The sequence below is a fragment of the Dipodomys ordii genome, unplaced genomic scaffold (genome assembly GCF_000151885.1).
Source record: "Dipodomys ordii isolate 6190 unplaced genomic scaffold, Dord_2.0 Scaffold60, whole genome shotgun sequence".
Classification (NCBI taxonomy): domain Eukaryota; kingdom Metazoa; phylum Chordata; class Mammalia; order Rodentia; family Heteromyidae; genus Dipodomys; species Dipodomys ordii.
In genome coordinates, this window is record NW_012267276.1 from 1,606,210 (window position 1) to 1,619,406 (window position 13,197).

The 13,197-nt window shown below is 32.9% G+C and overlaps 1 protein-coding gene across 3 annotated transcripts in view; it reads right to left on the minus strand.

Annotated features, from left to right (window-relative positions):
* The window catches only part of Tbc1d5 (TBC1 domain family, member 5), a 424,595-nt gene that overhangs the window by 143,404 nt on the left and 267,994 nt on the right, over positions 1 to 13,197 (minus strand). For all 3 annotated transcript variants that reach the window (XM_013022145.1, XM_013022143.1, XM_013022144.1), the window contains exons 9-12: positions 12,147 to 12,235; positions 11,184 to 11,234; positions 11,024 to 11,093; positions 9,474 to 9,646 (exon numbers count right to left, since the gene is read on the minus strand). In XM_013022145.1, coding sequence (XP_012877599.1) covers positions 9,474 to 9,646; positions 11,024 to 11,093; positions 11,184 to 11,234; positions 12,147 to 12,235 — 383 coding nt within the window. The remainder of the gene's footprint in view (positions 1 to 9,473; positions 9,647 to 11,023; positions 11,094 to 11,183; positions 11,235 to 12,146; positions 12,236 to 13,197) is intronic.

A 13,197-nucleotide genomic window follows, 5' to 3' on the forward strand; every position in this document is an offset into this window, starting at 1 on the left:
AATATACAATTTATAGTATTTTAGCTGCAGTATTACAGTATTACTTCTGGTTTCCAGAAGTTCCTAAGATGATGATACTTAAAAGTTTCACCAGAAAGTCTTTTATACAATTATATACATGACTGTGATGATCTCAGTATATCAAAAGTTCCACAGGCAAGTCATGGTGGGGTAGACCTGTAATCTTGCTACTTGTCTAGAGACTAAAGGATTGTGACTTGAGAACAGTCTGGACAAATGTTAGTAAAACTTTCTTTGAAAAATAAGGTGGAAAAAAAAAATAAGGTGGAACACTGGGTCTCGGGGATTCAAGCCTACAGTTTGAGGCCTACAGGCCTCAGACTCTCACTTGGCTTTTCCTGCTTACAGGATTTAGCTAAAAACTAAAACTGAAAATGCATGAAAATAAAACTAAGAGTTAAATGAGTAGTAAAAATAAAATTCTAAAGTTAATTATCAATCTAAACTTCTCCATTAAGCAACTTGAAAAAAAGCAAAATTTACCTAAAGTAGAAAAAAAGATAAAACAGAGCTAAAGCTCATGAACTTGAAAAAATACATATTAGAGAGGATGAGGAAAATGTAGAGAAAGAGTATAAAGAAGAGAAATATTTAAGATAAACATATAGCCATATAAAATGAGTTTATTTTTGACAAAGATGCAAAGACTATTCAATGGATCAAACGGCAAGTTTTTCTACAGGTGATAATGCAACAATTTCATATCCCTATGGGAAAATATCTTGAATTTATTAAAAATTAAGCCACTGATTGGAGTATGGTCCTCAGTGATAAAGCACATGAATATGTGCACACATATATACACACAAATAATAGTTTAAAATGATCATGTTTACATATATATTTATTTATTTATTTTATAATTATTTTTTTTTTGTCGGTCGTGGTGCTTGAACTCTGGGCTTGGGTGCTGTCCCTCAGCTCTTCAGCTCAAGGTGAGTGCTCTACCACTTGAGCTACAGCGCCACTTCCGGTTTTCTGGTGGTTTATTGGAGATAAGAGTCTCACAGTCTCTGCCCGGGCTGGCTTTGAACCGCGATCCTCAGATCTCAGCCTCCTGAGTAGCTAGGATTACAGGCGTGAGCCACCAGCGCCCGGCTACATATATATTTAATACATAGTTTCCATCATATATTTATATAAAGTAGTATATTTTTTATTTTACATATCTTTATCTGTAAAACAATTTCTTTTTTTAGTTATGGGGCTTGAACTCTGGATCCGGGCACTGTCCCTGAGCTCTTCAGCTCAAGGCTAATGCTCTACCAGTTGAGCCACAGCACCACTTCTGGTGGTTAATTGGAGATAAGAATCTCATGGACTTTACTGCCTGGGCTGGCTTTGAATCACCATCCTCAGATCTCAGCCTCCTGAGTAGCTAGGATTACAGCCACTAGCACCTGGCCAGTAAAACACAATGCTTATGATTTAATACTAGATATGACACCAGAAGCAGTTTCTAACGGAAAAGGCAATACACTGAATTGAAATTACATATATTTGCCCTATGAAAGACAACCAAAGACTGGGAGATATTTACAAATTACAAATGTGACAACTCACTTGTATCCAGATCATATAAAGAAAATATAATTAAGAAAATAATCCCAACTTGTCTTAAAATGGGCAAATAAGTCATCTGAAGTGATACTACTTAAACCTTTAAGATACTTGTATATTCACATATAGTTTTAAGGTATGACGTAGAGGTTCTAGCTACACCCACTTTCTTCCAGTGATAATACCCTACTAAAGAGTTTGAGGGATATCACAACTAGGATACAGTCTTAATCTGAGGCTTCCACATCATAAAAGAAAGCCTTTACATTACTTGTCAATCATTGTTACCCCTTCCCTCCCTTGTTGTTGTCCCAATATCCCCTCCCACCCCCACCTCTCATACTCCTCCACACCCCACCCTACCCTATCTCTCCCCCAACCTGAAGTTGTAAAGTATCCCTGTTGCAATGGGTCATCCTGTGTCCTTCTTTCAGCGTTTTGTTATTCCCCTTCCCCTCCCCAGATTAGTCATATGTATATAACAGGATGCAGGGTACCAAAATCAACAAGGGATATGCCATAGGGGAAAGAACATACAAAGGAAACAACAACAAATAAAATCACATTGTACATTTAAAACAGTAACAATAAAGACAGACTTCTTGTATCCATATCTTGGGGTTCATTTTACTTAGCATCATCTTATATGGTCATATGTACATGGTTTTGGAGCTTTACAGATCATCTGATAAGATTATCCTATTTGCCAGGTGCTGCTGGCTCACACATGTAATCCTAGATACTCAGGAGGCTGAGATCTGCCAGCCAAGGCAGGAAAGACTCTTTATTTCCAATTAACCCCCAGAAAACAGGAAGTGGCACGTAGCTCAAGTAGTAGAGCACTAGCCTTGAGCTGAAGAGCTGAGGGACAGCGCCCAGGCCCAGAGTACAAGTTCTATGACCGACAAAAAAAATTTATCCTATATGTATAGTAATTATTGCAAATAAGGGAAACCATGGGACCTAAATTTCTTTGGGACTGGGTTACTTCACTTAATATGATTTTTTCCAAGTCTTTCCATTTCCTAACAAATGGGCAGTGTTGTTCTTTCTGATGGACACATAAAATTCCATTGTGTATGTGTGTGTTTATATAAATATAAATGTATATATATCCACTCATCTTCTGAGGGGCATCTGGGTTGGTTCCATATCTTAGCTATGGTGAATAATGCTGCAATAAACATAGTTGTGCTGGTAGCTTTAGTATGTCCTTGTTTGTGATCATTTGAGTAAATGTCCAGAAGTGGGATTGCTGGAGAGTCTTAGATCTTCAGCCTTTTAAGGAATAGCTAGGATTATAGGCACGAACCATTAATCATGAAACATACTTAATGTATATGTGATTATTTCTTCTACTTTTTAATCCATTTAACTATCCATTTAACTGCTAATCAGTGAGTTCCTTGTACACAGCATATAGTTGTTATACAGCATATTTCTACTCTACAAACTGTTTTTTTTGGGGGGGAGGTCAGTCGGGGGCTTGAACTATGGGCTTGGGCACTGTCCCTCAGCTTTTCAGCTCAAGGCAAGTGCTCTACCGCTTGAGCCACAGCGCCACTTCCGGTTTTCTAGTGGTTTATTGGAGATAAGAGTCTCACGGACTTTCCTTGCACGGGCTGGCTTTGAACCGTGATCCTCAGATCTTAGCCTCCTCAGTAGCTAGGATTACAGGCGTGATCCACTGGCGCTCGGTTTACAGACTTCTTATTCAGATAATTTAGACGGACTCTACAGTTAACAGTGAAGTAATGTACAATGTACAAGGGAAGTTTGGGGAAAAAAAAGGAAGTAAGCAGGGCTGCTAGAGAGAATGTTTTCTGTGTTGTTTAATTTTACTTTTTATTTTCTTAAAAAAACTCAGTGGGGTGAAAATATTGGGAGATACACGAGCTGATAATTTATAGTCATGAAAGAGGGAAATAGTTCAGGCTGGTAGGAAAGGAGAAAGATCAAGATGCTCAAAACTGATGGTGAAATAGGAGTAAAATTTGGTTAGGCAGAATTAGGAAAGAAGGTCATGGATAAAAGTTGCATTTAAGAAGAAATCATGCTCAAAGGTTAATAGAATTCATTTTAATCTGTATTACAATTTTATAACAACTTGATACTTCTTCCTCTTGAATTAGGAAAGGAGGTAACAGGAGAAGACATGCAAGAATTTTGTATAGATTAGCAAACAATTGGTGTAAGACATTTAAGATGTACAGTCCAGGGGCTTGTTGGACCTAAAATATGACTAAGAATGTTGTGAGAAAGTAACAATGCTGTGACAATGGATAAACAAGTTGAGAAAATCATAAAATGGATAGTTTGGGTCTTGAAACCCACTGCAGAAAGGTTAGAAGTGCTAAAGGTATAGTCTATTGAAAGTGTACTAATACAATTTTGTATTTCAAATTTGGCCAATTCTGAACAACACAACTGATTCAGAACCAATATGATTAGTTTAGCAATTGAGACAAGAGACTAGCCCAATAGATCACCTTGTGTCAATATTAAAAAGTGAAAATCGATATAAAGTTCTGAAATAAAGGAGCCCTTTCCACTCAGTCCTCTGAGAAACCTCCCTTGGGAGAGTGCTTCTGCTTTCCTATCTCTTCCAATAAAACCATGCTTTTCTTTATCTGCCATTGAAACTCAACTCTATAGGCTCACTCTTCTGTTGTCTACATAAAAAACAAATATCTCTTTTTCTGAATTTGTAAAACAAAGGACTCTGGACTTTACCTAACCTGAACATTTCAATGGTACATGTACTAAGCAGGCTGTTTATGAACATTATCAAAAACTTCTCCAATGGGGTAATAAGTTGGATGATTTGAAGCTATAATGGCTCAAATCTATTTTGACCTCTATTCTTTCAAGAAGTAGGGAGGTTATTAACAGATCATAGATTCTATCTGAAAACATTTTAAAAACATATCTCTCTTCTCTATTGTTATTATCAGTTGCTGCCTAGAGAATTGTAAAGGCTTTTAGTTAAACTTTTGTAATTCCTTCATGCTTAAAATTTTTTCCTAGGATTTGATATATTTAAAATAAAAATGTTTTAAATTATTTTTACTGCTCTCCAGATGATTATTTTCGACAACTGCATTCAGTTGAAGAGAGTCAACCATATCTAATTAGTTACATTGCTTTTCCAGCTCTTACACTTTGCTTCTCGTTTGCTTGAATTACTAACTTTTATTACCTGTCAGTGGTAATTACATTTCTACCTAGAATGGCATGTGGGTGGTACCTTTTGTATGCTTGTGCATGTGTGACCTAACATGCCCAATTGGATTCTTTTGTACTAAACTATAAGGTCATTTTGCCAGAGATGGTTCTATTTTTTTCCACAGCAATTAACATTTTATAGATCAAGTTTAGGATTAAAGTAATAGATTCTTTCCCTTTCCTTATTAAGTATCTACTAGTCTTATCTAAACAAAGATGGTATTTGGACTTGTGTAAGAAAATTTAAGCCTAAGGTTCTGGTTTATTATTGTGGTTATAATTGTGCTGATGGTATATCCTATTTAAAATGTCTTGAGCTATTTTAGTCCAGATTTTTGGCATGGCTATTAGCCTTCAACTCTCTAATGCTTTCATTTCCTAATCCTTCCTTAGCAGGTTAACTCCTGATTACTCTTAATCTAAAAAATTCCAGGCCTTTCCCTGCCTGTGTCTTTGAAGCTTATCTGATGATGCATATAAATGTGACTCATGGTCCTATCTGACACATGGTACTTTATATATATTTCATATATAAGGAGAAAACATCAATGTTTTTCAAAAGAAATAATTGTGGAGGATATAAAAAGAAGCTTACATTCGATTTTTCCCATCTAATCCCTCATACTACATGTCTTATGTTTACTGCCTAATATAAATGACCAAAAATAAAAGGACTATCGCAATCATTAGTTGTTTACTAAAACTATTGAGTTTTTTTTGTTTCAAAAGCAAGATGTTTTCAATATACTTTGTTACTTTGTTTTTGTGATGGTGGTAGAAACAGATCTATATACAATTAGGTAAGTAAATATTTAGAAACTTATGGAATCAAAATTAAAAACTGTGTAATATAACTGAAGCAGTAAAAGTAGAATATTCTAGAAAAGTCATATGTTAGTTTCTCAAGAGCTCTCAACAGAAGCTTTCTGATCTCTTTTATCATACTTTCTTAATCTGAATTGTTAAGAATACTTCCAAATCAACTCTATATCTTAAATTACAACCAATTTATGAGCATATTCCATCATAAGTATAAAGAGAATTATGGTATGGCCTTCCTTACCAAAAGTCAACCTGCTGTATGCCTTAAGAGAATAAGAAAACTGTTGAAGCCACCTACTGTTAGTCTTAAAGTGCTTTTATTCTTTTCTGATATCACTTATTTTACCACTTTAACTAGAGAGATAATTTGAAGGTGAATAATTAAACTCAACTTTTGATGACTAAGAATAATATTTTTAATCTTTATATGTAAAAAGTAGCTTTAAAAAACTTTGTACTCACCTGTTAATTACACTGTGCTAAAATGGATACACTATGATACTAATACTTGTAAATTGTATTGCAAATTTTAGCAGGTTTATCAATAATCAAGGTGTCCCCCAATTAAATTACTATGAACCCCACAGCAACACAAATTCTAACCCAGAAAATAGGAAATAGACAAGAAAGATGTATAATAAGCATTTTGGGAATATGGAATTTAGCCCAGGAGTGTTGTAAAGAGCTCATAATTTAAGTGTGCCACAGCCCAAGTATGTTATGAAGGTCTTACCTCAAAAGTGACATTAATTGCATGTCCCACTGATGCTTAATAGGAACTCTATTTATATCAAAGTGTAAAATGTAGTCAAAAATTTTACAGATTATATATATTTAAAGTGATAGTAAGAATTTTGGTCTCATTATAAAGGAATACTGAAAAGCATCAAGTGAAAAATTACAGAATGTTTACATGAATCTGCTCTGATTAAGCATTTTTTGGACTCACACCATATGTGAACAGTGACAGAGCTGAAACATAAATATGTAAGATATTTCTACAGAATCATAACTAAATAATGAAATCATAGGACTTTATGCACATTAAAAAATCCTACAAAAATAACCTAAAAGTTATTTATAAGCTAACTAGCAATAATGCAGTTAATGTTTTACATTGGAAATTAGTGTATTCTGACAAGTTCTTAGAAAACTTAATTTTTAAAGAAGCCCAATACAAATCAATAATTGGCAAGCATAATTATTAAAAAATAATTACGATATTAACTACTTGAATTATAGTAAGAGAAACATAATTCTAAATGCAACATAAGTAATTTTCTATAAAGTTAATGAAAAGTATAGCACTGTTTACTTTCCAAGTATATTATTTTATAACACACTGTACTTTTACCTGCAACTTAGTTTGGTGTAACCTCAAATAGAAATTAGTGAAAATACCTCAAAATTAAAAAAAAATATTTTTACCCTCAAAATATTTCTGCTTAATCATCAATAAGAAGTATATAGATGGGTAGTATATCTTATGACAAGGGCACAATATTACTCAAGCATAGATTTTCATGTCCTTCATAAATAATAAAAAAAAAAAAGTAAAAGTGAAATGAGAGGACTGGTAGCATGGCTCAGGTGTATCTAAAACTTACTTAGCAAGCACAAGATTCTCAGTTCAAAAACCAGTACTGCCCCTCACAAAAGCAAAAGTGGTATGGAAAACATTCCTACAATATAAAATGTAAAACAAGCAAACAGGAAACATGAATAATCTCTTTTTTAACGTACACATTACATAATTTAAACATAAGTTAGCTGAAAAGGTGGTGCAAACTCTAATCCGAGCATTTGCGAGGCTGAGGCAGGAGATTTAGATGTTGAAGCAGCATAGTCTGCAGCATAGTATGCAGCATAGAGCATAGAAGCAGCATAGTCTGCAGCATAGAGCAAAACCCCATCTCAATTTCAAAAGGAGAGGGGAGAAGAGCAAGTGACAGAATGAAGATGATATTGTATACAAATTATTGGGTCAAATAAGGCAGCTATGGTTAGTACAAGTCATAATTTTGTTAGGAAATTTTTATAAGGTGGGAGGGATTGAGTGTATACCATGTATCATGGAATTACTACTCAGGATGTCAAGAAGTTCTATAAACTGACTTGAAGAATATAAAACTGAAGAAAATCAGTATCTGATATGGTAAAGAAAACTAAAACACCCTACTTACAAATTACTGTTTGTAGGCCCTTGCCATCACCATCACAATGTAAAGCACCAATGCAGACAAAAAGGAAAAACACTGTAAGGCATTTTAAGAAAAATGATAAACATATACGATACCAACTTCCTTCCTCAGTGCTAAAGACCAGCTTCATATTTAGCAAACAATGTGTTATAAGGGTTTAAGGTGCTTATATATTTGAACATAGTACACAGTGAAGAGGAATAGAGAATATAAATGCTAACTTTATCACTATTGTTTTAACAGAATTTTTTATGCTACAAATGTGTTATTAATTGACTTACTAGTTTAAATTAATAATCTGCCCAATATCCATGTCACATGTAACATTTTCATTTCTAGTGGTTAACAATAGAGCTGTTCTCAATGATGCGATCAAGATTAATTCACAGGAAAAAAAACTGCAATCAGTATTAAAACAAAAAATGGATGAACTAATGCAACAAAGATACTCACTAGACACTATATTGGAAATGAACTTTACAACTTGGGGGGGGAGGGGATCAGGGAGGGGTAAGTGTGAGAAAATGAGGGAGTAACAGTGTTCAAAAACCAATGCACTCATTACCTTACTGATGTAACTGTAACCCCCACCTCCCCCATTCCTCATCTTTACATTAAACAATAAAAAAATTTTAAAAATAAAAAACCTAGATTTCTTCAATCATAGTTCAGGGTTTCCAGAGAATAACAACTTAGTTATTATCAGTAAAAGACTGTGTAATATGGAAAAACAAAAACACAGAATCACTTCTTTGGTTCTAACTTTGGAAATACTCAAGGTCTTTCATAATTCAAATAATAAGTGTATATTTTATTGAGCATCTTCTAAGTGTATATCAATAATATAATCTTACTTTCATATATTCTACCCAATAACTGCTCAGCAGTACACATAAAAATTCTATTTCAATATAATAAACCTTTTGTTATATATTATATAAAAATTAATTCTAATTAAAATCTCTTTTTCTAGTTTGCATATGTATCTTTCAAGGCATTGAAAAATATGAACAGGCATACATACACACATACATACACACAGATGGATATATACATATTTAATGAGTGACTAGCTTCCTATTCTTCTGCTAGGTACAGAAATTCTTTGGCTGAAGAAACTGAATACACTATGTTCACTAAGTGACATGAAAAAAATGAAAGCACACATCCATTTTATATGATTACTTAAGTTGGGGGGCTTTCTTTATTTGTATATGAGATGTATAACTGTATTTCCTTAGAATACTTAGTTTATCTTTCAAGACAGCTCTTTGCCATCTTGAAATTTTTTCAAACCAGGCCTTTATTCTTTCTTTTGTACTGGGTTCTGCAGTAAATTATTCAGCCAATTATGCCTCAGTTTTAGTTATAAACTTCTCTGCTTAGTATGCATAGTTAATCCAAGTCTTAGTTTTCCAGCTATAACAAAGAATAGTACCCAATTTACAAGGTTGATGTAAATATTAGATAAGATGACATATATGAAAGTAATAGAATACTAGAACTGGGCACACAACACTACAAAAAAATTGAAATGGAATGGTGCTAGAAGAGTTCTTAACTCTTAGTTATAGGGATCTGGACACAAAGAAACTACCACACATGGTACTTAGGTATAGTTAAAACAGAAATTTTTATACTTACAACCCATAAATCTGTGGTGCAATTTCTAGTCTGTTCAAATGCATATAGAGCTCAATATCATGCTTCTTCAGTAGATGATCCTGAATCTGGTTGACTTTAGTAACCACAGCTATTGTTGGCCCTAAATCCTGTGGTCTAGCAAAAGGAATTGGGGTCATCAGAGTTTCTTTGCCCTATCAACAGGAAAAATGGAACAAGTATTAGTTTAATATGAAATTGACAAATACATGGACATCAGTCCAATATTTTATAAAAAGGAATTTAAACAAGAATAAAAACTACTTTAATTGCTTCATCGTAAATGCTTTGGAATAATATGCTGAAATATCAGTGACTAGTCATAAAGCAATGTCTAGGAAATGTGGTCTAAAATATGTTTAACTTACATTTTCATGACATTTTGTCTAGTGACATTATGTATTACAAAGTTGGATTTTTTTTATTAGAAGAGGTAGAGACCACTACAAGCTGTCATGGCCAGTTTATATAAGCAGCCACAGTATATAAATGGGACAGTTTGATGAAAACTTTCTTGTGGCAGAAAATTAAGCATGCAAAACAATAAACAAAAACACTGAGCTTTCAAAACTTTACAAAAAGGGAAGGAATATTAAGAAAATCACTACTAGAAAATAAGATATTCTCTAATTGTCCTTTTATGATGTAAATAGCTGAAAAGAATTTAAAACTCTATGGACCAAATGAACAGCATATTTAAAAATAGTTAGCTCTAACCAAACTTCCCTTTCCTGCTATCTACTGAGAGATAAATCATTAAGTCATTTTAATGCTTCAAATTTTCATTTGAAGTTTATCATTTAATCATTCATTCTGATGATTTTCCCTAAGAGACTGTTTGATTTCTCTTCTGACAATTTGAACTTCAGCATTATTATCATTTACATACAACACCCTTTCATGATTTTCAGGTTATGAATTCTCAGTTTAGCTGTATAGTAGTTTTTTTTCTGATTCTTTAAAAGCCATTTTATAATAGTTTTATTCTCTACTAATTTGGCATCCCTGAATGATTTCAATCACACACAGTGCCTCATTTGTAAAACCTTACAAAAACTCTAAAATGTACACTATAACAATGTGAATGTCAAAAAAACAAAAACCAAAACCAATGTGAATGTCATGGTATATGAGTAAAAATAAGCAAAAGGGAAAGGGATATTGATTCTAATCTCTGATACACATTTTATCTATATACTTCATTAACAGTATGAATAAATGGAACTAGTATAACAATAAAAAGTTTATAATAACTTACATAATAAAATAACAAACTGCATGAATAATATAAACATATAAAAAGTTTATTCATATGAAATAATTATATTGCTTTTGTGTATCTGTCATTATTGTTACATTATTGTTACATTATTGTTCAATCCTAGTCTACAAGATATTTGTATTTTCTTATAGCAAGACTGGTTGAATATTCTGTATTGCAATGAAATGTCTATGAAAGTATTATTTATTTTATACACAGAAAAGATTTGACCATTCAAATATATTGTAAACATTTATACTGTGGAATTTACCTTTTGACCATCATGTTCAAAAGTAGAAAACCAAGGCTCAGCAGTTTCCATAAGCTGTGAGAACATTGCACTAAAATTTAAAAAATAAAATAATGCTATGTATAATTGTCATTAAAGGATGATGGGATAAGAATGAAAAAATATTGAATTTTGTACTTACTAGGCATCATGTTCCAGATACTCTGGATTCAAGAGCGTTTTCATTTCCTCACTTAAGTAATAAAAAGTAATAAAAACAATTAAAATGTGTTAATTAAAATAAATTTTTTTATAATCCAAGTGGATAGTATGCCTTATTCTACATTCTTAAGCTGACTTTTTATATAATGTAAAACTGCTTTTTGAAACATCACTACAATTAACAATGAAATTCCTTCTATGGTAAAGTTCAACACCACTTTGGAAATTCAGAAAACAAAAATGAATATATAAATAAATTTTTAAAAGATCAACAACAAATTAGCTTCCTTATCTGTGCTACAGGGAATTAACTATTTATTTCAAATAACAAATATAGTATGTAACAATACAGTTAAACAAGTTACTACTCCACTGTATATTACTTATTCTCTAAAACCAAATAACAAACACAAATTTACTGACTAAATATGCAATGTTAAAAGAAGTCTTCTTTTATTTTAATGGTACTGGGGTTTCAATTCTTACTAGGCAGGTTGTTTGAGCCACACTTGCAGCCCTTCCTGTCCTATTTTTGAGATAGGGTCTTGCGTTATGCCCAGGTTCTAGGTAACTTACTTAGCTCCTGTACTTATGAACCAAGAAAAATGAAAGCTGGCTAGGAGAAAGTATCTCAGAAATCTGAGTCATTAGAGGATAGTATAAATGACCAGGAAGAATCATTAAAATTTTTGTTGCTGGCTTAAATATTGCTTTTTTGATTAATAATTAGATGTCTTCCTTGGACAGAGACCGAACATTTTCCAAGACATTGATGAATGAAACTGGCAGCAGAACAATGAGATGGAACTAACAGTTATCCTCTTGAAACAGCCAAATGTCCACTACTCAGGAAAGAAGCATCTTCTATTTGAAACAATTTTGAGATTACCAAAAAAAAGTGACAGTAAGGGTAAGAAAAAAGATTGAATTCATAAAAACTTGCCTGGGCTGTGCAGACTCACTGGCATGTAGAAAAGCTTGGTGGTCACAGTGAAGAATAAAGACTATAGGTGCTAAGAGCTCATGCATACCCTGAAACACAAGATCAAGGGAAATAATCAAGGCAAGGATACTGACAGTATAAATTCATATAAATGCTTTCTATTTCTTTTCTTTCCTTTTTTTCTTTTAGTGTGGTACTGGGGATTGCCAGGCCTCCTACATGGCAGGCAATTCTTTTATTACTAAGTCACAACCCTAATCTGCTACTGCTTGTTCAACAAATGCTTGCTCCCAAGATGTCCATTTTACATAGAATGCCATAAAAATACAAAACAAAAATAAGGTTTTATCTACTTTTAGAATTTGATTCCAATCCGACCACTACACATATTCTTTAAAACATGGAGAATAGTTTTCTTTTAAATGAAATGACAATAATTTGGCATGTTAGAAAACGTTGCACCTGTCACTTGCTTCAAGATCTCTACTCATAAATATGAATTTCATTTATGCAAATTATAATCATGAGCTACAGTATAAATATCAGGCAGCAAGGGCAAGTAAGAACTGTAGACCTAAGGAAATTGCATCCAATGTTTTCATTATATAATGGCTCAAAATTAGGATGTCTGTAGATTTAGGAAGAGCTGAAGTCAGCTAGCTAGGAATGCTGGATAATAAAAGCAACAACCTTTAGTAGATGTAATAGAAAACAGTTTTATGATAAAAATTTCAGCATGTTTATCAGAAAACAAATGTATTTTTCTTCACGACTTGAAGTATAAAAATGCTTTTTTATGTATTCAATGAGTTAATCAATAAAATATTCTCCTTTATATTGGGGTTAATTATAGATTTACAAACAGGCATAGGAAAAAAAAGGATATTAGTTACCAAGTTCTCTTTTACAAAGTTATTCTAAAAGTCCATTGTTTATATATTTTGTGGAGACATAAAATATTACATGTTAGGGGCTGAGAATATGGCTCAGTGGTAGAGTGCTTGCCTAACACGCATGAAGCCCTGGGTTCAATTCCTCAATACCACATAAA